General features: G+C 39.5%; 1 protein-coding gene across 1 annotated transcript; it reads right to left on the reverse strand.

Moving 5' to 3' along the window:
* On the reverse strand, positions 1 to 26,725 carry LOC129767234 (gamma-soluble NSF attachment protein). Its single transcript, XM_055767914.1, has 6 exons — positions 26,506 to 26,725; positions 26,254 to 26,321; positions 25,702 to 26,012; positions 25,363 to 25,638; positions 4,544 to 4,738; positions 1 to 4,454 (listed from the first exon to the last, which is right to left on the reverse strand). The coding sequence occupies exons 1-6, from the start codon at positions 26,556 to 26,558 to the stop codon at positions 4,395 to 4,397; spliced, it is 963 nt and encodes a 320-aa protein (XP_055623889.1). The 5' UTR covers positions 26,559 to 26,725; the 3' UTR covers positions 1 to 4,394.

A 26,725-nucleotide genomic window follows, 5' to 3' on the forward strand; every position in this document is an offset into this window, starting at 1 on the left:
AGTCGTATGTATCAACATGATATTATAATTTCAATAAATACGGTTTTCGCTTCTCTTAGATTCATTAGATTAGATAGCCCTTTTGTTGCTATAGAATCGTTAATACGATCGGTTTGTCATTCAGACTAACCCAATCAATTTGATTTTTTTATAACTTACAAAGCGAATTCAAATCTGATATAAGTTTTAAATTTCTTCTCCCTTTACTGAATTAGTACCGAATCTTGTTTTGTTTCGGAGTGGCAATCGCAATTTTATATTAAAATACATTAGCATGATTGAATTCCTTGTATAAACTCTCTTACGTGCCTAGTTTCGAAAAGCAACATCTGTTTGCTAGGGTAAATGGAATATTTTTTTTCTGTTCAATCTCTCAACTGCTTTTCCTGATAGTACACTGGCACCGTTTTTCCGACTCTCTTCAACAAATTCTGGTGAGCGCTACTCATAACGTTGAAGCTATGTAAGACTACCTGTTGTTTCCTAATATTGTGTAGGATTAACCTTATATTGTAGATTTACAATGATGCCCTGTCAAAGCATTCTTCAGTGTATATTGATTTGCAGGTTTTCACCTTTCTTTTGTTACCTGTGTGTTAACATCTGGTTTTCCGTCTCTCGGTCGACCCCATAATAATCTTCGGAGTGGACTTCGACTTGGCCCGCACTCATATAGAAGCTAATATGCAATCATAGCAGAGTGTCGGAATTATTTAGATTTGGATTAATTCGATAGGAAGGAACATGTAGGAAGGAACAATGAAAAGCAAAGAAATACATTGTGGTATAGTATTCAACTTAAAGTATTTCATGTGTGGATGTCTCAAATATTGCTATTTTTATAAAATGTAAGCTATCGCATTCGTTAGTTGTTGTCAGGCAACATTTATCCTTCTGCAGTAAATGTGATAAGTGGAAAGACAATTAGACAATTTGTGTATCAACAAATTCCAAATCAAATTCAATTCCCAAAAATTAAAATATCACGAGGTTCGCTGAAATTTTTCCACCGGCAGTTTAGAATTATGTCTAACGTCCACTCGATATCAATGATAATTAGAGTTCGCGATAAATTGATGTTAGAAAGTAGACTTTCCGAGATCTCGCACAGCGCGCAAAAGAGACAGTGTGCTTTGCGTTATCCAGTCTCGCATCTCACAAAGTCATTGGGAGCTGTCTGAGCGTCTGAGCGAGGTAGAAGGCAGCCGAGCGAGCAGACTTCCTGTGCGCGCTGAAATTCCGAGAGACGAGTATCGATTTTCTCTTCCTCACAGCCTTTCCATGTGCAAGCGATGAGACCGGGCTTTAGCACGCGAGCTCGGGATTGGCTCTTTCTCTTCTCTTACGTAAAATTTTGTGATGTGTTCAGGAAATGCCTCGTCGCGTTTCGATGCGAACGACGCACATGTGTTGTGTACATGAAGAGATGCTCGTGCATTAGTACTCGCGAGACTTTCTCGTGTACCAGCCCCAAGTGACATTTGGTTAGGCCTTCTGAGATCTCGCACAGCACGTAGAAGAGACAATGTGCTTTACCCTATTCAGCCTCATATCTAACACAATCATTGCGAGCTGTGTGCAACAAATGAATGAATTGATTGGATGACTTTAGCTGCGATAGTTATGTGAAACAGTCCTTCATCACTAATTGTTCTACGTGCCATATTACGAAGATTAAAATTTTAACACCAGAAGCACAACTTCTCCCGACAGCACCAAATGTCACTTTGAGGCAGGCACACGAGAAAGTCTCGCGAGCACCAACACATGTGCATCACTCATGTTGAGGAGCAACGAAGTATTCTTGAGCACATCTCAATATTTTACGAAAGAGAAGAGAAGGAGACGAACCCAGGCTCGTGTGCTAAAACCCGGTCTCATCGCTTGCTCATGAAGGGGTTGTGAGGAGGAGAAAATCAATACTCGTCGCTCGAAATTTAGCCACGCGCGCACAGGAAGCCTGAAAACCTCTCAATATTTTATGAAAGAAAAGAGAAAGAGCCAATCCCAAGCTCGCGTGCTAAAGCCCGATCTCATCGCTTGCACATGGAAGGGTTGTGAGGAAGAGAAAATCGATACTCGTCTCTGATATCAAACGGATGCATAAAGCTTAGCTCAAAGTATATCCAAATGCTTTTCGTAACCCCCTGCACGCCTCTAGTGGCGGGAAATGCAATCATTGTTTACTTAGTCAGAAACAACAGAGGACGGATTTCGCGCCAACTCGACCAGATGTTGGCATGCCCCTCTCAGAACTTATTGAAACTTTCTGGGCGTGAAGACCTTACCTAATTAAGCAACTTGGCATACTTAGTTTTCCGAAAATTTATCTAGACTAACATATGGAATATTTTTGATCATTTTTTTACTCGAAAATGGTAAGTCCTACAAAAAAGTGATCTATGGAAGACTTTTAGGAAAATAATTGAGTTTTCAGAAAAAATATTTTTTGAAATTCTACACTGAAAAAAATCGATTTTAAAAACTAAAAGTCGATTTTCTCAAAATGGTCATCTTAGATTTTGATGAAATAGCAGATAAATGGTAGATAAATATGTGCCCTACAACTCTTCCATACATCGCAACTTGTGCATATTTAAGGCAAAAAGGTTTTCCTAACAAAAACATTCTCAAAATTTTTTCTCGAAAATTTCACAATAGATAGACCAAATAGAGAACCAAAATATTGAAGATTCCCAAGCTCCATCAAATGGTCTGGGGTTCGATAATGCATACGTGTGGTAGTGTTGGCAATAGTGGAGTAGTGCCAAAACTGATACCATTGTACTTATGAGAATGGTGCCAATGCTGATGCACTTGCCAATACTACCGCACCTATCCTTTATTGATTTTACTTTCTAACAGTAGCCGTACAACTCAATATAACCTACTTATCATTCAATGTTATATTTCTATAATAACTAGTCACTATAGTTTCAATGACTCCTTATAGATACCTAAATCTACAACAACTATTCGATATTTGACCGACCGATCAAGATATTTTTGGCAGATGGCTATTGTTTGAGAGCTGTCGTTGCTCTCTGAATTGCAACTAATTGTATTTGACTACAAAAACAAGCTGAAAACTATACTTTAGCATCCAAGGGTCACCATAAATCCATTTCTACCTGTTATTGGTTTTTTTCTATAGCTGTAAAAAAAATAGAAAGTTTTCAAGAAAAAATATTGAAAAAGTTTTTGTTAGGAAAACTTCTTTGCCTTAAACATGCACAAGTTGCGATGTATGGATGAGTTGTAGGGCACATATTTATCTACCATTTGTCTACCATTTCATCAAAATCTGATACTGATACGAGTTGGCGCGAAATCCGTCAGAGGCAAATTTCATCGAGACAAATCATCGCATTTCAGGGAATAAGCAAAGAAAAATCGTACTCAAACTCCTGGCAATTTCAAAGTCCGGTTCCAATATAACGCAAATGCTAAATTTGCCGAAGCAGTACTCCAAAACGATATTTGGGGATGCTCGAAACCCAGCATCATAGTCTCAACAACTGCTGTTTAGATGTTAGGATTGGAAATAAATGGTCAAACAATGTGAGTATCATTTTGATTTTCATCGTTAATCACACATTCGTTTCAGTCAGGCGTGTTCTGTTTCTGACTTTTGTAGTTTTGTAGTTAAAACAATTACCCGAACTAGCAAACCTACACGGACCAACCGTAAAAATAACAGAGATTTTGGGTGATGAACAAATATGTGGGCGTTTTCCGCCCAATCCGAAGACCGCTTCAAATCCCTTCCTTGCTCATAGTGCACACACTAACAATGTAGAAGATAAAATGTAAGCGGAAATATTGTTAAGTACGCTACGAACCACATCTCCATGCTTTTTCTTTCCTTCCAATATATTCTAGAATAAATTCCGATTATTATTCGATTTACGACTTCCTTTTTTAAACTTTCTTAATTGATACTTTATTACAAAGATGCAGAGCATATTCCTCCAGAAGTTCCAAAACTATTATTTTCTAGTGTATCGAGAGTAGAAGTCCATTTTCACTTAACGTAGTCTAGTGTTATGTAGGAGAACGGTAACTTGCAAATCTAGCTTGAAATGTCGTCGTTTCCTACCGTGACTTTGACGCTCCGTTAAAAGCAAATGGACCTTAAGAGGTTACTGAATACTTTTTTTATTTTTATAGGAAAATAAATGAACTACCAAATATATATGCCCACCAAGGTAATTAAATGTAGAATCGTAAAACATAACAGTCACTTATATACACTCTTGATCTATCTTGAATTTTTATGAATTCATAACGTATCTATGTATAAATATCTTTATTAAAAACAAGACTTTTATCGTGATAACTTTACCTCTGTCATACATCTCAACACGCTCGATCGGATTTTGCGAACACACATATTAACACAGGCCACCTTCTTCCTCATCGTCGAGCCCTGCATCGTTGGCGGGCTTCGCGGACTGTTGAATATTGAGAGAGAGAGAGAGAGAGAGAAAAGCCGTCAGAGCAATGATCACACGAATTATATCACCCCCACGTATCCACTTACATCGGTTCCTTTGGAGCTATTCGGCGATACGTACGATGCGGTCGCATTCTCGATAACGTTAGCCTTTGGTGCGGTTGCAATCCCCTTCGGCAGGGGCAAATCTCGAGCCAACCGGGAATATTCGACATCCATGTGCCGGATGAAGGGAGAGGCTAATGCACGGGCGGCTAGGTCTGGATCCTCGTCATCGTAGGCCTGCAAATGAGAATATCGTTTTAAATTTTCCGTGAGTTTTGACTTTAGTTGAAATCCATAAGTTAACAGGTAAAATTAATTGAAACTTTCTTATGATTTTTTCAAGTTCCCGTTCATTTTTTCAGGTTTTCTGGAAAATTGTTGATTTTTGACGTAGGACTTCATCTTTTAGGAAGGGTACCAAATACGAAAACATGTCACGTTTTTATGAAATAAAGTTGATCACTATTTTAGCTGCGAACTGATGATTTGCTTACCAAAGACAGCCCTAAATCGGACAATTTCTTCCTCGAGTTCTGCTCTTATCAACACATTCGGCGATATTTTTTTATTGGTATAGATAGAAGAACATATAGGAGTGCGTTTCATCACATTAAAATCCATTTGATATTGTTCCATTTGATGTTTGAGCTAGCGAAAGTGATCTTGGTTCGAAACTGGAAATGGATTTGATGTGATGACTTTTACTTGTCGCTACGTAATTGTAGAACATGTGGGAATTCAATTTTCCGAATTTTTCCTTTTTTCTTCAGAGATTCCCGAAAATTTTCAATTGTCATGTTTGGTTGGAATATTTTGCCTTATTGTCTTATTCATACAAAATTGTTACTAATTTCAAGCCTTTACGGTTGGTGACCCTGTTATAAGGCTGTAACAACTATATTGCCACCCACAGAAAATATTTTTTTGCCGCATTTGGAATATTATCTCAATATTTTGCTTAACCAATGATTTTTTTCAAAAGTATCTGGCAATAATCCATTTTTTTTGTACGATAATCATTCGGGAGTCATTTTATGTAAAAAAAACCGCGATTCAGAACGCCGACAGAACATACTGTTTAAATTCTTTAAACATACAACAAGTTGGTAAGTTTTTCACTATTCTATGCTTCGTTCTATTTAGGATCTACTGTGGAAGTTCATGTAGTTTCTTCAATAAAAAAATATATTTATTTGATGAAAAAATTTATATTCTTTCTTTGGGAGTCTATATATAGAAAAAATCGTTGCACTAGAGTTATTGTTTCAATGTTTGTATAACCAAAGGCACAATAAAATGAGCTTACAAGGAAGCGACAAGCAGTGTTTTTGGGGTTAACGGGCAATGCTGATTAATGATGATTAATTTACTAAATTGTATGAAAAACATATTTGAAAATGTCACTTCCATGTACCCATTATGCTAATAGTGTTCCTCGAGTTTCGTAATAAATGTACCTATTATGGTAATAGTCGGTGTCACATAATTTCAATATCTAAAGAACATCAACCAATTATTTGTATTCAAAATTAGAAAAATTAAGAACTTCCGGAATGATAATCTGAGAAAGGGTACACCTTATTAACAACAAATCAAAACAAATAATCAGCAAGCATTACAAGTTCCGGTTATGATTTATCTTCTGTTAATGAGAAATTATTGTTTTTTTTCTAATATCCGGTATCCGGCCGGATACCAAATATTGACCGGATAGGCAGGATACCGAATATACGTTTCATCTTTAGATTAGACTGTTGTTATGTGTTTCCCAGTTGTAAAATAACTCCCTGCTCCTCGATGCTAGACCTCTCTGCTAGCTCACAGGAGAATCACAAAGGTGTGATGGTTGTGATGCAGTTTTCGCTTCTCTTCAGGAACTGAACAAAGGATATTATGACATTCACCTAAGATTTAGTTTTCAACAGAGTGGATCAAACAAATAAGCTTCGGTCGGACACGCATAGTGCTATGTCACTACACTACCGAGGGTTCAAAAGCGCCCTATGCTATGCAATTGCACAGTGTGAAAACGTGATGTACAACCATAATAGCATAACAACCATAACATAACAACGTACAACCATGATAGGAACAAGGCAGCTTTCGATGTTGCGATAATTGGCACATGTATGTAAATTTGTACCAATTATGGTAAGACAAAAATACATGTTTATTTCGATAAAATTGTATAAATTGGTCGAATCCCAACAGATATTTTTCCATCGTTTACGTACTCCCTAATGAGTAGTTCAGCCGTCGTCCCAACGTACACATTTTTCAAGCACTCGTAATTTTGTTGATCTTAACTTAACTTAACTTTATTCAGATCTTTTAGCGTTTGTATTTGTGAAAAAAAATATCCAATACCGTGCGGAAAAGTCGTGAAATGCTCGAATGAAGAATAGGTAGGACTCTCACTTTAAAACAGCTTGTTAATGTTGATTATCACTTTGAGTATGTACGAGGACAGTCCGATAAGGACTTAGCCTCATCGCCCAATGGTGTCAGTATCGCAAGAGAGATTGCTCATCGTGTAGTACATTCTCGTAAACGGCTACTGTCGAAATTTCAGCCGAGTCGAACTCGTAATTTTGTTTTGACCGTGTGTAGAAGCGGGCGTGTCCGCAGATTTTAGAAAAATTAAAAAATTGGAAATTCCGCCGTCTTCTTCTTCTTCAATGGCACTAACGTTCCTAGAGTTCTAGAATACGCGCAAGTGCAAGTCGAAGGAAATTTCTTTGACGAAAAATTCCCCCGACCAGAACGGGAATCGAACCCCAACACCCGGCATGTTAGTTATGACGCTAACCACTCGGCCAAGGGAGCACCATTCCGCCGTCGCCAAGGCCAAATTGGTCGAACTGCACTACGAACTGCTGCCCAATCCAAAAATGACAAATAAATATTGATCTATCACTTTGGCGTTCTCAACATGATGAACATGTTTCACAAATCCAAAGTATATTCGGAGTGGTTCATATCTGTCAAGCACTCTTTGTACTAGAGATGTGCCATCCGCTCATGAGCTGTTCATTCGAATCGCTTCATCATAGTGTGCGGATTCGGATCGGCACGCAATCAAAAAAACGCAGCTCATCAGCTCATTACGGAGCTGGAGCTGATGAGCTGTTGAGCTGTTGAGCTGATGAGCTGCTGAGCTGATGAGCTATTGAGCTGTTGAGCTGATGAGTTGCTGAGCTGTTGAGCTGATGAGCTGTTGAGCTGCTGAGCTGTTAAGCTGTTGAGCTGCATAGCTGTGGAGTGCAAAAGCTGCAGAGAGTGTGAATTGCGAGACGCGAAAGGATTTTTCGTCTCCCGCGCTTCATGGCATGACGTCAGTTTGTTTTCGTGTATCCCTCTTCGTACTTTAGCTTTAGCAGAGATGCCAGATAGGAAAAAAAGTTTTTGTTTTGAAGATATTCAATCGTTTGTTACTTCATTAATTTTTTCTTATATGGCCAAACAAAAAAAAAGCACATTATTATATGCTTGTAAATTAATTTAATATATTACATTGTTATTTAAACATTACTGTGCAAACACATACATTTATTTCAGCGTGCTGAATCAAAACAATTCAGAAAACCACCCGGCATAAATGTTGATGATTGATACTGGTCCTTTTGTTACCTTTGTGATCGCGAATAATTATTTCTCGTTGCACCTATTAGTGGAATTATTTTTATATCCTCTGATGCAAAAAAAAATCGCGATGGTTTTTTTTCAAAAAACGTTGTCTCGGCCAATATTCCTGGAGGCATTCTATTTGGCTACTGCTGGTTTTTCTGTTGTTTAAGTTCAGCATATCCTAAGCATCTTCTATGTTGGATTTCAGCATTCAGTATTTGTTGTATATTATATTATTAGAATTCATATCAGTTTTAGTTTTTGTACTATTACAAATTAAATTCGTTTATTTTTTGCTTTCCGTCTATTAAAAAAATGCACACTATGCAATGTCCCATGGTGATTACGTTTCATATGCAATTGTGTGGACAACTGCAAAATTCAACTGAGCTGAAGAGCTGTTCCAAATGAGCAGCTCACTTGTATGAGCTGAACGGCTCTGAGCCGCTCACCATGATGAGCTGATTTGCCCATCTCTACTTTGCACCACTGCTTCCAGTGAAAGCCATCTAGTTGCGCATGGGTGCAGCAATTTCAAGGGTTTTAATTCAAGAACTTTCCGCAAGGGACGGTAGCTAAGACAGTTGGTTTGGTTTGCTCTATTTTATCTGGAATATGCTTACTCGCATACGAAGAGCATAAGGCTCATCTAGTCATACAACGTTCTAGAATCCGTTTCGGTAACCTGTATAAGGTGATAATAGCTAGCTAGTTCTGGCTACTAAGGGTGCTCATTCACTGTTTGATCGAAGCCAAACATTTGACTCTTTTTGACAAATAAATTTTGATCAACGTCGTTGTGTCGAATATATTTGACTGATAAAATATATTCGACACAAAACACGACAAACAAATATTCAACTTATTGGACATTCAAAGACATCCAATCCTCCCTTGGCCGAGTGGTTAGCGTCATAACTAACATGCCGGGTGTTCGGGTTCGATTCCCGTTCTGGTCGGGGGAATTTTTCGTCAAAGAAATTTCCTCCGACTTGCACTGTGTTCACGCGTATTCTAGAGCTTGCCACTCAGAATGCATTCAAGGCGTGTTATTTGGCATAGAAATCTCAACTAAGTACTAATAAAAATGACGCAAGAAATACTACGTTGAGACAGCGATGTTCCTCTAGGAACGTTAGTGCCATTGAAGAAGAAGAAGACATCCAATAACTGATTATTGATGCCTAAAATATTTTTGTGGTCTGTTCTTCGAACCTGTCGGTGCATGGTTAGGTTACCTTAAAGATTTTAATCGAAATTTTTCCATGTTCGATGTTTGACACTGTGGCAACTGTTGATAATTGAACAAATTATCAAATTATTGAGTGGCAAACACAATAGTGTTTGTACAAATTAAAAACCAAACTTTATCTGTCAAAAAGTGTCATTTATTTGACCTCCGGACAAACAGATCCGTCGATTCGTCGGCAATCAAACTGAAATGACTAATGGGCTCCTCGTGTTGACCATCTCCAAAATTATTCGTGATAACAGCAGTCGCTTTTGTGCTTCTCAGTCGCAGCTGCTTCAAGAAATCCTTCAATCCTTCAAGACACTTTATGTCTTTTGTTCGGGGTCGTCACAACAAACTAATTTTCAAAGCAGCAATTTTCTTGTTTCGCAGCTTGAAACTGAAATTTTATGTATTTAATTAATCTCATTTCTTTTCTTTTCAGGTTCTACTTACATTTTACAGTTTCTTTATTAATTTTACAATATTTTTCTTTTTTTTCAGGTCTCTCAGGATCCAGCAGTTATTTGGCTATCAGCGGCAATAAATTCCTTTTAGAAATTCTAACGATTTCTCTGTAAATTTCAATACACTTTCAAAAACTATCCAACTCAATTCATCCGTTTGCCTTTTGTTTTTCTATTTTCTCCTTTCTATACTGTTTTTATTCACTCTGGTGCCTTTTCTGACATTTCGTCGCAAGATGGTTAACTCATGCAGGTAGGCCTTAGTCGACTGTGCGTAGCGGTGTGTACATAGCCCCTCCCCGTAACTCTGGTGCGAAAGCGTCAGCCGCAGTAGATTTACGACCCTGGACTTCAAGCACCGCAAGCTTCACCACCGGCCGCCTGAACTCACCCTTTGCTGTTTTCACCAAAGCCTGTCTGATCCTACCATCAGCACCACTGAATACCTCGGTTACAACCCCTCTAACCCAATGCTTTCGGATATTCTCGTCCGCAATATACACAAGATCACCTTTTGCAATAGGAGGCATTTCAGAGTGCCATTTGCTGCGATGATTGATCGTCGGGAGATACTCAGAAGTCCATCGTTTCCACAAACAATCAGCCAAAAACTGTGACCGCTTGAAGCTGTCCCGCAGTGCCTCTGCTTCATTGGTAGGTCTGATAAACGACTCAGAACTCATTAGTCCTACGCCGCGAACAAAATGGTTTGGTGTTAGCGCTTCCTTTGCATCAGGTTCCAGGCCAGCGTATGTCAGTGGCCGAGAATTGATTAAATCCACCGCTTCTGCCAACACGGTCAGGAGTACTTCGTCCGTCATTCGGCGGCCATCATCCAACGCTTTCAACGCCGTCTTAACGGAGCGCACCATTCGCTCCCACACCCCACCCATATGAGGTGCGGAAGGCGGATTGAAATTCCATCTGGTTCTCGAATCGGTGAACACATCTTCACAATTAATCTCCATCTGCTTAACAATTTCTTTGCTGGCGCCATGGAAATTCGTCCCATTATCTGAGAAGAATTCAAGAGGACCTCCTCTGTAGCTCACGAATCGCCGTATGGCCATCAGGCACGATTGAGTCGTCAGACTATGAGCAACCTCAATGTGAATAGCTCTCGTCGTCAAACACGTGAACAAACAAATCCACCTTTTCTCTGATCTGCGCCCGACGGAGACAGTCAATGGACCACAATAATCCACCCCTGTGTAGCTGAACGGCTGCAATCCAGGCGAGATCCGCGAAATCGGAAGAGGAGCCATTCTCGGATGACCTGGCTCACATTTCCTCACCTTGCATCGCATGCAAGCTCTTGAAATACGTTTGAGTTCCGCTCGGAGATTGGGAATCCAAAACCTTTGTCGTATTTCATTTACCGCCGTTTCTTGATTGCCGTGTGCCACTCTCTGATGATAATGTTCCAGAAGTTTAACGGTAACTGGATGTCCTTTAGGGAGTATAATTGGGAAACGTAGTTCGAACGGTAAGAACGTACCTTGTGCGGTTCTCCCTTCCATCCGAAGAACGTTCTGTGCATCCAAGAATGGGCTCAGACTGTATAGACTGCTCGATTTTTCCAGCTGTCGTTGTTTCTCGTTCCCCACTTTAAGAATTTTCTGGAGAGTTTTCACCTCATCCCCGTATGCTTCCGCTTGTGCGAATCGCCACAAATATGCTTCTGATTTTTGGTATTCGTCTCGTTGCAAAGGAACTACCGTAGATGCAATTTTTGCCTTTACTTTTCTCTTGAGAGCATCGGTCGTTGGTACACCTTCGATGGCCCATCCTTCCTTTTTTCGCTTGCAGTTCGAAACAAACCGGTAGACGCAGGCTATCGTTCGAACTAAGACCTTCCATCTTGAAAAACGCAACGGATCGATTACAGGTTCTGACAGTGAAATGTCGTGGAACAGTATGTGGGCACGTATCTCTTCAGGCACATTCGGTGTTACGCGCTTCTGTTCTGGCCAGGAATCTTCCTGATGGAACAGGAAATGTGGACCCCGAAACCAAGGACCGTTCGAATTTAGATTGTGTCCTCGATCCCATTTGGTTAGGTCGTCAGCGATGTTGTTTCTAGTGGAAACCCACCGCCATTCATCGAGCTTCGTGAGACTAAGGATTTCACCAATTCGGAAAGCAACGAATTGCTTGTAGCGTCGCTGATCCGAGTGGATCCAAGAAAGTACTGTCCTCGAATCTGTCCAAATAAACCGCTGTTTCACCTCTACGGAATGGTTATCGATGATGGAATTTAGCAATCTAGAACCTAGTACCGCGGCCTGTAGTTCCAGGCGCGGAATTGACAGCTGCTTCAAAGGTGCAACCTTGGAACGTGCCATCACAAGCGAACAAATAGGACCAGAAGCAGTCATGACACGGAAATATGCAACAGCACCATATGCATTCTCACTAGCATCGACAAGAACGTGTAGTTGCAACGTACTGTAGTCCACAGATAATCCTCCCGTGAAGTGATAACGAGGGATCCGCACTCTTTCGATTTCTGGAAGCCGACCGACCCAACGATTCCATTTCTCGCTACACTCGTCGTTGATCTGCTGGTCCCAGGCACATCCACTGCGCCAAAGATCTTGAATAAGCATTTTTCCATAAATAGTGAAGGAAGCCAAAAACCCAATGGGATCGAACAAGCTCATGATGCAGCTCATGACCCCCCTTTTCGTGGGCCGCCTCTCTCCTATCAGGTACGGCAGCAAATCTTCACGTAACCTTGCTGAGAACGTAAACTCGTCGCTTACTGAATTCCACACTATTCCCAAGACCCTTTCTTGCCCTGTTTCCTTGTCTTGATTAAAATGAACACATTGATTTTCTTTTGTCTCCCCCATTTCTCGCAGGAACACCTCTGAACTAGAGACCCAATTTCGAAGCTCGAAGCCGCCCTTTGAATGAACAAACGTTACCTCCTTCGCCAGCTTCACTGCTTCCTCGACTGTCTCCGTGCTATCGAAATAATCATCGACGTAATGGTTCTCTAGAATCGCTCTCGCTGCCTCTGGAAACCGCCCTGCGAACTCCTTTGCATTCATGTTCTTCACAAACTGGGCGGAGCAAGGTGAACTGGTCGCCCCAAAGGTAGCAACGTCCATAATAAATACCTCCGGAGCGCTGGCTGGATTCTCTCGGAACAGGAACCTCTGCGCTTGCTTATCTTCTTTTCGAATTTTCAACTGATGATACATCTCTTTGATGTCTGCACCAAAACCCACTTTTTTCTCTCGAAACTTGCAAATAACTGCTGGGAGAGCAGTCAGCATATCGGGACCCTTCAAGAGTTTTGAATTCAGGGACACCCCAGCTACAGCCGCAGCTGCGTCCCAAACAAGGCGGACTTTACCCGGTTTCTTCGGATTAATAACCACGTTCAATGGCAAATACCACACCTTACTCTGGTTGGTGTCTGCTAGCTCCAACTCTGAAGCTTTGTGCGCATAGCCCTTGGTTAGGTACTCCGAGACCATGCACCGTACTTTATCGTACAGTTCATTGTCCTTCAATAAACGTCTCTCTAAACTCTTGAGCCTTTTCACAGCCATAGGATAGCTGTCGGGGAAGCACGGACTATCATATCTCCATAATAACCCCGTCTCAAAACGATCACCTACTCTTACCGTCGTTTGCGTCAGGATATCTTTCGCTCTCCTATCCTCTTCGCTTTCCGGTAGCAGCGCAACCGAAATGCCAGACTCTTCTAGCGTGTAGTGGCTCTTCAACAGATCGTGGAGGTCCTCGTTCGAAACACTGCTGCACGCATGATGACCAACGATGCTCGACTCAACACCACCGCTTACAGGTCCGAATATGGTCCAACCAAGCTTGGACCGCACAGCGATTGGCTCTTCCGCTTTCCCGATTCGTGATTCTAACGGTGCACACAAGTGAACGTCTTTCAGTCCGATCAGAATTTGCGGAACAGTATGTTGGAAATCCATCACGGATAGATCTTGAAGATGGGGATACTGCTTGACTACTTCCGTCAGGGCTAGCGTCGACTGGGGAAGCCTCAAGTTATCCACGGTATGAGCTGCTTTTATGTGGAACCGGCGACTTGAACCTCGAGCCGAAATATACAGTTCTACTTTCTGCGAGTTCCTTTCCAATCGGGACATTCCAGCCGTCCACGTCACACGAAGTGGTTGCGTTACACCATTCGTCCTAAGAGCGCTAGCCACCGACTTCTCCACCAATGTGTAGGACGACCCCTCGTCCAGGAAAGCCACTGTGTTCACTGTATGATTTCCCCAGTGCAATGTGACCGGAATCATTCGAAAAATCACCGATTGCTTGCGTTGAAACGAATGAAAGTTGCAGTTCGATCCCGATTCCGGGCCTGCCGCGTGGAGTAAAGGATGGTGAGGCTCTCTACAGGTCCCGACATTACAGCGGAAATTCAGCTTACAGCGGGCATTTCCATGCTCATTGAGACACATCGAGCACAACTTCCATTTACGCACCGCTTCCAAACGATGTGGTACGGAGAGGTTCCGGAAGGCTACACAATTTCTTACCCGGTGATCAGTACGGTCGCAAATCATACATGGCTTTCTCACCCTCGGCGCCTGAGTTTTGTTGGCGTTTTCTTGTCCACAGTGGGCATGGAGGAAACCTTCGTGCTCTTTATCCTTTCCTCTGGACTTTCGATTGGCGTGGTCTACAACTACAGGTGCTTCACAGTATGACGTCACCTCGCTGGCGTCTTTCACGATTTCGGACAGAAAGTTGGCTAAAGTTCGAATCGTGACTACACGGTCTCTCCTTCTATACCGCACCCACTCAAGTTGTGTACTTGCGGGCAACTTTTCGGTAATCTCCTGAATCAGCATGGGATTCAGAAGATGAGAAGTAAGCTTCGTTGCTTCCAGGTGATCTGCAAGCTGCTGGACAATCATCCCGAAATTGATGAACGTTATCAAACGATCTGCTCTCGGTGGGAGAGCCTTTCTCACCTTCACCAATAGCATATTTAGAAGGTGCTCCGGGCGACCGTACAACATCCGGAGAGTCTCAATGATCTGTGGAACTGCGTCTGGAAGTAGGAGCCTACTACGAACTGCTTCCAATGCTTGGCCCTTCAAGCACTCTTGTAGTCGAGCCAGGTTCTCGACATTCGAAAACCCACAAGCCTCGCTAGATGTTTCGTAGCTGCAGATGAACATCGGCCAGTCCTCTAACTTTCCGGAAAATACCGGCAACTTCTTCGACAGGAACTGCCTGGCGGACAGCTGAGCTTTGGTAGGTCCTCGACGACATCTTTGTTGCTTGTTTTGACCAGCTTGTACTGTCACCGATTCGTGATCCTCATTTGATTCGCTGGATTCACTATCGTCCTCATTTGCTTCTCGCACGTCATTTGAAACCGCGTCGTTCTTCTTACTTTCGATCTTTTCCTGTGTATCACCTTTTACGGATTCCGCGTCGACAGGCGGAATTTCCTCCAATGATGGCGATGTGACCAACGGAACTAAACATGTTTTTGGAGTGGAGTATTTTTGATATGCTCCTCGAAAATCTCCGTTGCCAGTCTCGACCAGATCCATTTTCCCAGGTTTGCCTTTTTCCGACCTTTTTTTTTTTCTGCTTTTCCTGGCTTTGTTTTCTCCAGTCCCGACTGCTTCGGCTTTTCTTTGTCACTCGAGCAATCATCTTCACAACCTTCAGCTTCTTCCGTTTTTTCTTTCACACCACTATCGAAATCCTTGCTCCGTTGCTGTCTAAGCTTATTCAATTTACCGTGCATCTCCTTTCTCATCTGCTCACTTTTCTTCTGGAACGATTCTTCCTCAGCGATTTCCTTCTCCAACTGCTCTTTTTCGAAGGCTAACTCCATTTCGCGTTTCTCCTGTTCCAGTTTTTTTCGCATCAGAAACATTTCCTGCTGCAGCTCCAGGCGCCGTTTATGCAGGACTCTTTCCTTCTCCATAGCTAGCTGTTGGACTCTTTTTTCTTCCTCGAGCCTTTTCAATTCTTGCTCCAACTCTGACGTCACGGAACTACCAGCGGCATTTTTCATGCACTTGCCGCATATCCACGATGAATCGTCCTTTACCGCATTCGTTACACCGGCACATCCAAAATGATACCAGTTTTGACATTGGTCACAAAACACCATATCCTTCTCTGCGTGATCCGGTCGCTCACAAGCGGCACAATTGTAACCCGTCTTTTCGGCAGCTTCGGGTGAAAGGGTCAATTCTGCCATTGTAAAATTTTCAAGTTTGTTCGGGGTCGTCACAACAAACTAATTTTCAAAGCAGCAATTTTCTTGTTTCGCAGCTTGAAACTGAAATTTTATGTATTTAATTAATCTCATTTCTTTTCTTTTCAGGTTCTACTTACATTTTACAGTTTCTTTATTAATTTTACAATATTTTTCTTTTTTTTCAGGTCTCTCAGGATCCAGCAGTTATTTGGCTATCAGCGGCAATAAATTCCTTTTAGAAATTCTAACGATTTCTCTGTAAATTTCAATACACTTTCAAAAACTATCCAACTCAATTCATCCGTTTGCCTTTTGTTTTTCTATTTTCTCCTTTCTATACTGTTTTTATTCACTCTGGTGCCTTTTCTGACATTTCGTCGCAAGATGGTTAACTCATGCAGGTAGGCCTTAGTCGACTGTGCGTAGCGGTGTGTACATCTTTACTACATACTTTGTAGAAACCATTTTGAATAACTGTTACAATAAAACTAGCACAAACTAGCTTTCCAAACCAACTTAATAAAGTCAAGTGTGATTGCCGATTTTTTTTTTAATCTGGAAAAATCTGAGCAAAGTGCGGAAAGTGTGGACTTAACAAAGTACGGTCTAGACATCTGGATGCTTTACCAAAGTCTGAAAGATTCCAGACAAATCTAGAAGTCTGGCAACGGTGGGTTAAGCGGCTAAACTTGACATCATTTTCTCACCATGATTCAACGAAATAAATAGATGTGAAATTATATAAATAAGAATTTAATTGTAAATATGTTAATACAAACTACTCACAAATACTGAAGTTAGCATTTTTTTAATATATAGAAATAGCACGTTTATGATGAAAAAAAAAATTATAAAAATAGTGTTATGAGATGAACCTGGTGACTTTCTTTCTATTTCTACTAATGTAATCTCTCGAATTGAATAAGTGTATTCAAGTTCCAACAAATTTCAGAACGCAAATGTCAAATGTACTTGCCAAATTTTCCATCTTATGCGGGCGCTACACGATTCGTCCAACGTTTTACTCGAATGTTGGACTCAAACATTTGACTCGATGACAATCGGCGAGTATTTGGATCGAATGTTTATTGTTTTTATTCACCATCAAAAACGTTAGGAAACTTGATGACGATGTGAGTATTGAAATTGCTGCCGTAGCAATTGTACTGATATCGGGCTGTAAATTAAAAATGCTTGAAATCAACATTATTAAACTGCAATATTTTGCCGAATATTTTGAATTTTATAAATCAATTTCATAGTTCCCTCATCTAAAACTTGTAAACAAACCAATCTGTCAAAGATATATTCGGACGAATCGTGTAGCGGTGTATCGAATGTCATCGAGTGTCGAATCAACGAATGACACAAATCCTTTGACTCGTGCCACTCGCGTTGGAAGGTAATCCACAACAAACGGTCCAGTCGACTACACGATGCGTCGAATCATCGAGCGTCCAGCATTCGAGGGTGTTCGTAGCATCGTGTAGCGCTGGCTTTATACGAACCTAAGCACCCTCATCTATTTGTCGAGTTTTTGAAAAGTACAACAATAATACTTTCTACTAGAAATCAAGTTGGATCACGTAGCACAACTTATACTGTATCTTGAATGTTTCAAACAAGAATTTGTGTTAATTAATGGGGGTCAATTTTCAGACCTCGTCGACCCCCAAAACTAATTTTTGTTCATGTCGACCTCTGAGAAATTATTGAAAACCCCTGTTCTTTACGAATGCTCTGGTAGTGACATTTACACAACTGTAGTTTGTGAATAAATGAACGAAATGTCACTTGAAACGAATCTTGTTCATTTTAGTGGCGCCATATGTTGAAAAATCCCGTGACTTTTCAGCTCGTGTAATACCTTGTGTTCAAGCCTCGTCAAATAGCGAACCCCTCGAACCCACAGTACCATAATTTCATGGAATGATCGCAGTAGTGTTGAACTCAGATTCGGAGTTTAGTTATCCTGAAATCATAGAAAGCGCAGATTTTCTATTGAATTGATGAATCTTTCTAGAAGCGAAAAATCTAAAAATGAAGATTTGAAACTTATATATTCGCAAATGAGAAACAAAACTCAATTTGATGAATAAAAAAATAATTTGTCCAAAAAATGAGATAAAAAAAAATCTTCCATAGCTCTTATGAAGCACTAGGTGTTTTCGGGAGTCGAGTGCCTCGAACTATTCACAGCGGTCAGACAATCTACAGATTCTTCATGGTGTTGTCACCAAAAATAGTACTCCGGGCCTTGGTCTCTGTCCCAGTCGTAAATAGCGACTAATCAGGTCACAACTCAAGCAGCCAAGATGAGAGCTGAGGCTACATATAACACGATGAAGACGACGACTCATGATGAATCAACTCCAAGGAGATCTTGAAATCTGCTAAAGTAAATGATGTTGGTGAGTTGAAGACATAAAGGAATATCATCCAATGCAGTCTTGAATATCCGAGCCAAAGTGGGTAAAAAGTACCCTCAGCTTGCATATATTTTGCAATGTCCATTTCCCCAGGCTCCTTGGTTTTGAAGTTTGTGTTGGGGAAACACATTCAGTTCGGCAAAAATGCAAGCGAGCACAAGTGCGTTTTAGGGATACACATTCCGGCGATCGTACATAAATCGCTGCTCAATCATAACTGAATGGATTTCCGAGCCGCGTTGTGCGTTGCCTCTCATCAGCTGTCATTGCTTGCGTTTTGTACTAAAACATTTGCCCGACGCAATCTGTTGATTTGCAGTCACAATCTAGCATTCGCGTCACCATTTTTCATGTAAACAAAAACAAAATAAAATTCGTATGAAAATCTTGTTCTTGTTGTGTCCAAGGATCAGTTGAATGTTTATCAAAACAACACATTGACATATCCGCGCTGGCGGCATTGAGCTTCGTTTACTAGTTTAGGGCAGCGTGAAAGAATAGCTGATTTTCAGACGGAATGAACACGTTTTCAAAATTAAAATTATGAATGAAAAATAGCTTTCCCATAACTAATATTTTGTTTAAATGAAAAACATTTTTGTTTGCAGGTGGTGAAAAACAGGAAGTGGGTTATATCTATGGTTTAACCGCAAGGGTGGCGTAGGACTATCGTTGATTTAGTGATCATTTGTTTGAAGTTGAATCTGAATCCATTCTGAATGAATAAATAAATGAATGTTTGGGGGACCTCGAAAACGAGAGTGTTACGTTGGAGGCACAAGGTTTTATGCATCCAATATTGGATAGGAAAATATTCTACTGATGGGGAAGAATAATCTTCAGAAGCTTTGGGGCTGTCCACATACCACGTGGACAACTTTAGGGGGGGGTAGGGGGTAAGAAAATGTCCACTCTTGTCCACGGAGAGGGGGGAGGGGGTATAGACTGAGTCCACGTGGACAGGAAGAATTTTCTCTGCGTATTTATCAATAAACGGATTGAGAAGCCTGAGAGTGCTGCCCAGTCAAACGTTCATATATTTTCTCTCATATCATGGATCTTCTTCAATGAAATCTGTATTATAAAAATATCTCACGTAAATTGTGAATGACCAACTATTTCCTATGATCGAACTTTTATAGTTACGGGATATGCAGAGCCCTCATAGCCAAAACTATAAAAATTAAACGATTCCATAATGGTTGAGATTCCATGATATGCGTAAATGATTTTTATCAAATATAATTTTCTATACGTTTTGTTATATCTCGAGAACAATATATGATAATAACGTCTGTATAGTTTTTCATACAGAATTGCGTGTAAAATCATTTTTCCAAAGTATTTTCTTTCCATTAATTTCTAGGAATAAATATTTACATTTGCAGGAGATTGTCTATGCATCACTAGTCGTCAACTTAAAACAATTGAGCCAGTGTTCTGATAAATTATAGAATATTTCAGGAGGTGATAGAGGATCATATTTGATGAAAAAATCCTAGGCATGTAGTCAATTCTCAACTAGGCAATTGTTGAATTTTTGTTAAGTCTAATTTTATGTTTTGAACTGACTCTAATTTAGAAAGTACGCTCCTTAGAATAATTATACTGTTCATTGGAAAGATAAGAAAATTTAGTATAGAATGCAATTGTAAAACTTTCAAATTAATAGAACCCAGGATCAACTTTTAAATGAAAGGAACCAACTTCAAATCTTGTGTTTTTAATTAATTTTCCAAAAATGCATGATAAACTGGATTGTTTCTATCAGCCAAATTGAAGCTCTCCAACCACTCTACTGTTCCTTCCTTGACACCACACTATTATCCTTCTTGTTATCTTCCACTAATTTAATGTGAACACTCACAACATAATTTTATGCAAATTTTCAAATGAAAGCATCGTGCGCACTTTTTGAATTTTCAGTTCAGTCATTTTAAGGCAAAAAACCGGTCTCAAGGAAAGTTCAATAATTCTTTCGTAGTTAAGATTTGATCATCAGCGTGGAAGATTTTTTATGATCCCCTATCTCTTCAAATTTTTCGGATCAGCTTAGGTATATATATAATAATATTATTTTAAACAGATATAATAGTTTTCGATATTTTATTCAATTTATGAGAAAGTTTTCTCAATAGTTTGAACATTTGTAAAAAAAAATAATAGAAGGTTAATGAATTTCTCAAAAAAAAAAATGTTTCAATCGGGCATTTTTGGAAAAAATGAACAAAATTTCAATAAAATGGGGAGGATCGGATGATTAATTTGGCGTTGAATTGCTCTCTGGTAAACTGTGACGTTTTAATAAGGATTTAAGTGGAGGAAAACTAAAGAGCAATACAAATAACTTATCGTGCAAGATTAGTAAAAAAATATTGAGTCGTGAGTTTTCTGATGTTTTTTCCCCACGAGCATTTTGGAAGCTATCTAGACACTCAATGCAGGATGGTCAATAAGCAGTTGAAAAATAAAAAAATATATATAGATATTGAAAATATTTTTAATAAGGTATTAGTACCCTTTGAAACTATTGCGGAAAAGGTTTCTATTGCGCTGATGACTAAATGTGAATTGATCGTGTGAATGAACAGACATTTCCTGTGGCGAAATGTCGAAAATGTTTTGAGTGATCTTTGAAACGCTCTAACTCTGTTATAAAATAATGCATTCGTCAAAGCATCAACTGGACCATGTATTAAATATTTCCAAGATTGCGATGAGTAGATTTGACCATCGATTTGCTGTGCGTTCATTATTTCATGAAATATTCTTAATTCGAAATCAAAGAATAATTTTTCATTCGATAGAGAATACCTCTGTAGTAAATAGTTCTACTGAAACTCTCTATGAATTGAATGGACGCGAAATAATCATGTTGATTGAATTGCTTGTAAGCATATATTCTCAAAATCTAGAGAAACTTTCAAAACAAACTACAAACGCTTCATCTGTTCTTGCAAAGTATTTTATCTACAACACATATACACATCACACACTAGAAATTTGTAGCTTGAAAATGCTGTATTTTTTATCTTAATGTCATCATTTATATCGAAGATTCAGGCGTTCCGAAATCTCTGAAAAATTTCGACCTTTTACTCCTCATCCTTTGTCAAGTGAGGATCTATAGATATCAGTACATGCTTCCTACTTTATCTTTTTTTTTAAATTCTTTTTAAATGATAGAAAAAGAGTCTATGTATATAAAATCGTTCTGTTCGTTTTTGTGCGCTTCAAAAACTCGAGCTCTGATGGAGCTCATATTAGAACACAACATACGAGCCACTTCAAAAATTTTTGTTGCTACTGCCAACGCCTCAAGAAGCTTCAAGCTTTCCACATGAAATGAGCACACTTCTGAAATAAATCTGTGAAAGTAAATTAACTTTCTAGTATTGAATATGTATTCTATGCGACAGCAACACAATTCTTTGCATGTGTTCAAGAATAGTGAGCTTAAATTGTATCTGATAGTGATTTTAAATCTATTTAATTTTATTCGATTGGCTTTGCTCAAGATCAATCCTTGGAATTTTGTAATTTATTTTCGGATGCGGATTGTTCAACTGGATATTGTGCGTTTCCGTGTTGACAAACCAGATAGCAGATAGCCTTTAAGATAATAGAAAAACAAAGTATTACAAGTATTTTAATTAGAGGCGAATGAACTGCAAAGTTTAAAGCCTTTTAAAAGCAAAAAACAAAGAACATACAAGTATTTCAAAATTAAACTCATATGGAATTATATGGAATATTTACTACTCATTTTTCTGTCATAAAACACAAATGAGCCACGGCAAACGTGGCAGGGTTCAGCAAGTAAAATTTGAAACAAAATAAACTTAAATGGAATTAAAATTTAATTCATGCGCAGTTCAGTTATTTTCCGAATTATTCTAATAAAATCAAGAAAAATGTCCACGTGGACAACAGGGGGAGGGGTATGAAAATGTCCACGCTTGTCCACGGAGGGGGAGGGGGGAGTTTAAAATCGTGCTTTTTCTGTCCACGTGGTATGTGGACAGCCCCTTTCCTGCTAACTGCACTTGATTGACAAATCACAAAACCAATTGTATTTGGTCGCAGTATTATATGGATAGAAAAAGCGCGAGTTGTGCGCGTGTATGTTTGTGGCGGCTGCTCCGATGCCTCAACCGGAACCAATTTTCGATGCCGTTACTCTCTTGGTCGCCTTCTTCACAAAACAAAATGTATTCGGTCACAGTATTATATGGATAGAAAACATTAACCCTTTGAATACGGAGGAGCGCGATAGCGCTCCTCTTGTTATATGCCAAAAGTGCGGGGAGCGCGATAGCGCTCTCCTTGCTTAACGTTAATATTTTTGACTTGGCACCTCTTAATGTAGAATTTAATCTTTTGGGGACATTTGTAAAAGAGGACTTCATGCGCTTTGCGCAGCAGACGATAATTACGAAATTATGTAAATATAATATTCTCATTATTTAAAAAAATAATACATTACAAATAAAGAAGTTAATGTTAATAAATTTTATAAAACCCACTTTTTGTGTGGGTTTTTTTCATTAATACAACTTCTGTGACCTAATCAGTTATCTGCGTTCTTTAGTATTTTTTCAAATATAGCCAAACTCATCCGCATTTTTGGCATGTGCTCACAAAATTTGCTCCGCACTCAAACGGTTAAAATAAACTCTTTCGCTTGAATGTCACTTTCAATCCCAAGTGGAACTGGCAGATTATTTTTCAGCAACGATGACATCTTTCCGGATTCTTCTCGATTTTTCTCGAAGTCCACCAGTGATTAATGCTAACTCGATAATCACAAAAACAATTGTATTTGGTCGCAGTATTATATGGATAGAAAACATTAAAATAAACTCTTTCGCTTGAATGTAATTTTCAATTCCAAGGGGAACTGGCAAATTATTTTTCAGCAACGATTACTTCTTTCCGGATTCTTCTCGATAACCAGCAAACGAACGGTTGCGCACGTGTATGTGTGTGTGTGTGGCGGCTGCTTCGATGCCTCAAGCGGAACCAATTATTGATGCTGGTACTTTCTTGGTCGCCTTTTCAGTGGCATCACTCTCCTCCTGATGGATTCCCTTCTGGCCTAAGCTGCACAAACAGGCTTCTGGTGACACCGTTCATCAGCGCTTTCATGATAAACGAAGTTAACTTCACCACAACAGCGACAACATGCTCCAATCGCTGTTCGATTATAACTGAGTGGATTTCCGAGCGGCGCTTGCTTATATACCAATTGGTGATTTCAATAGCCTCTTTTGAAAGCAATTTTAAGGCTATTGAAACAAGTTTTTGGATCAAAAGTAAGTAACAAGTATAGAACGCGTAGACATTTTATCTTTCGAATGAAGTGTTTATCATACCATTTCGTTTAGTTGTTTAGGAGCTATTAACGCTCAAAATCTCGGTTTCCGGCGTAACGCTTTCGTTTTCGAAACTTTGATTTTATACCCCGGTATACAAATGAAAGACGTAGTCCTACGTCAAAAGTCTCATACGAAAATTGTTTATGAAGACAACTCTATATTATGACGAAAAAATTAAGCAACAACATTGGAATTGTTTAGTCATATGGGTGAATGAAAGTCAGAAACACGTGTTTCAAGTAATCAAATAACATGTGAAAATTTTCATTCAAATTTTAGAATTTAAAAACCGTGTCTTTTATTCTGATAGAGATTACACTAACAAGTTTGGGACCCAAATTATGGCCCTAATTTGAAGTTGACACCATGCCAGTGTCATCGCGAACAGTTTAGACCAAATGTTAGCGTTTAGTACAGCGATGCTAATGACGCAACGCATTATTGTGTTCGATTAAATGGAAGACACAATGTAAAATGCAGTGTCAAAGCACAATTGTCGCATAGCGCGGCATTCTGGTCCCACTTTGTGTGTACGAGCGTCGTCTTTAGACATCAGGGTGATACTGCACATCGATCACACCAGCGTGATGTGCATACTTTTCGGGACAATGCTTCGTTCAGCGGTAGCACGCCGACGAAATGCACTACCGTAGAGAAAAGGTTAAGCTATTGAAACATGTTATTGGGCCAACAAGTGACAAGCATATAACTCTGAGACATTTTGGGTCTGATCACGAACATCACTTCACGGTGAAAACGAAATGATTTGTATGCAAGATTATATACACTTTATTTCGTATTCACCGTGAAGTGACGTTCATGATCAGACCCTTTATTTTTCGAATAAAGTTATTATCATACCACTCTATTCAGCCTGCATAGAGGTATTAATGTTCAAAATCTTATACTCCAAACGTAACACTCTCGTTGTCGAAACTTTGTACTTACCCCCAGTGACCCTAACCCAACACCCACATTAAAAAAAATAAAAGGCGTAGTCCTACGTCAAAAATGGATTTCGATTTTTTTTATTCAAAAGGGGGATGTTTCTAACAGGCTTGAACTATGTTGATGAGTTTATACTTGATGCAATTACGACCTTCACAGATTTAAACTCAAGTTCCAACTTTCAAATGGTAAAATGTAAACTTTACGAAAAATAAATGTTTGTGAAATTTGACTGACAAGCAACCATAATCTTTTATACAAAGAATTTTCTACAGATCTCATCTATGCTATATTAAGTCGAGACTATTTTTTTGCCTTTTTGTATGCCAAGTTTCGAACTGTCCAATCCTAACACATCTACGAATGATGTTTGAATACATTTTATGAAATAATGCAATTACATATTACATTTATTTATACAATCGTAGTTTCACCCATTTATAGAAAACATGGTACTGAGGCTTGAAAACGAACTTCGCCGCTAGGCACACTTAGAAAAAAAAAACATTTGACAACTTCATTTGAAGTCTGAAGTACTATTCCATCAGAACTTACCTGAAGCAACGACTCGAGTGTCTGCACCTCGGGTGCATCGCAGCAATTGCCCCACTCTTTAAAGGCTTTCTCTGCGGCCACATAATCTCCTCGTGCCAATTGTACCAGCACTAAAACCACAGCCAGCCGGCCAATTGCGGCGTCAGATCCAACCTGCTGATGGAGACCTATCTCTCGCCGTATTGCATCTGCTGCCTGATCATACAAGCCGAGCTTGACTAGAATTCGAGCCACTTTGCTGGCATACTCGGCTCCCTGCCTCGAGGAATCCTCAATCTAGTTGGAAAAAAGGAATCATGCCATTAAAAGACACAATTTAAAATAAATGAAGAAAAATACCGTCGCTACATCAACGGCCTGTTTGTATAACTGCAAGGCATCCTCTGGATGGGTGCTTTCGAGAATCTTAGCAGCTTTGTCCATTGTAGACGCACCCGACTCGGGTGAACCATGCTGTTGGTAGAGATTGCAAGCTTTCTCCGCATACTTGCGTACTTCGCCTAGATTATTCATATCCTTGCAAATCAGAATAACCTGATCCAGACACTTGGCTGCGTGAAAGATTGCTCGATTTTGACGATGGCACTCGGACGCTTTCAAGAGACAATCCTTGCACTGATCCAAAGCCTTCGCATTCCTGAAGCATGTCGCTGAAAAAAAGGTCGAAAGTATACAATTAATCGCTTTATAGGATTTGATTTTAGGAAACAATGGCGGTTCCTTAGTGGTTTTTTTTTCTCTTGTGGAAGATATTATACCCGTAAAATAAGTTATGATAGAATATATTACACAGATATGAAAATATTCGATTCATTCAATATTTGAGTGCATATAACTATAAAAAACTACATTCAAAAATATGGATATTTTTTCACAAAAATTTTCACTCACCAGCTTTGTTATACTCGTCAGCAGCGTTATCATAGTCAGGTCTCCATTTGAGCAGGGACGTTTTCAAACTTTATGCAAAAAGTGATCGAAAAATTGAAAAATAATGAGAATTTTAGTACCACAGCTACCCCTCCTGTCCACATTCAATAAACAGTATGTATAATCGGTAGCGAAAACGGAGAAAGAACATCATCGATTTTGTCATGCACAAAAGGATCTCCGCTTCTGCTGCAATGATGGAGCGAGCCAAACCTTTTTTCTGCCTGTCGAATATGTTCTTGGGCTTCCTCAATTTTGCTCGACATTATTGCACTTGTTTATCAGTGGTTTTCTCCTCGGAACAAACTCGACGTTTATTGATATCGATCAGAGGTACAACACACACTTTATTTTTGCCTTCCAAAGGACAGAAGTGTTTCTGCTGTTTTTATCAATGAAAAATTGCACACCGTTTCGATCAATTGATAAAAAT

Source organism: Toxorhynchites rutilus, chromosome 2, assembly GCF_029784135.1.
Source record: "Toxorhynchites rutilus septentrionalis strain SRP chromosome 2, ASM2978413v1, whole genome shotgun sequence".
Taxonomy (NCBI): Eukaryota; Metazoa; Arthropoda; class Insecta; order Diptera; family Culicidae; genus Toxorhynchites; species Toxorhynchites rutilus.

Coding starts and splice junctions, on each gene's coding strand:
- LOC129767234 (XM_055767914.1), bottom strand. CDS start 26,558: ATGTCGAGCAAAATTGAGGAAGCCCAAGAACATATTCGACAGGCAGAA. Junction 26,013..26,253: donor TGACGAGTATAACAAAGCTG/GTGAGTGAAAAT, acceptor CCTTTTTTTCAG/CGACATGCTTCAGGAATGCG. Junction 25,639..25,701: donor AGGCCGTTGATGTAGCGACG/GTATTTTTCTTC, acceptor TTTTCCAACTAG/ATTGAGGATTCCTCGAGGCA.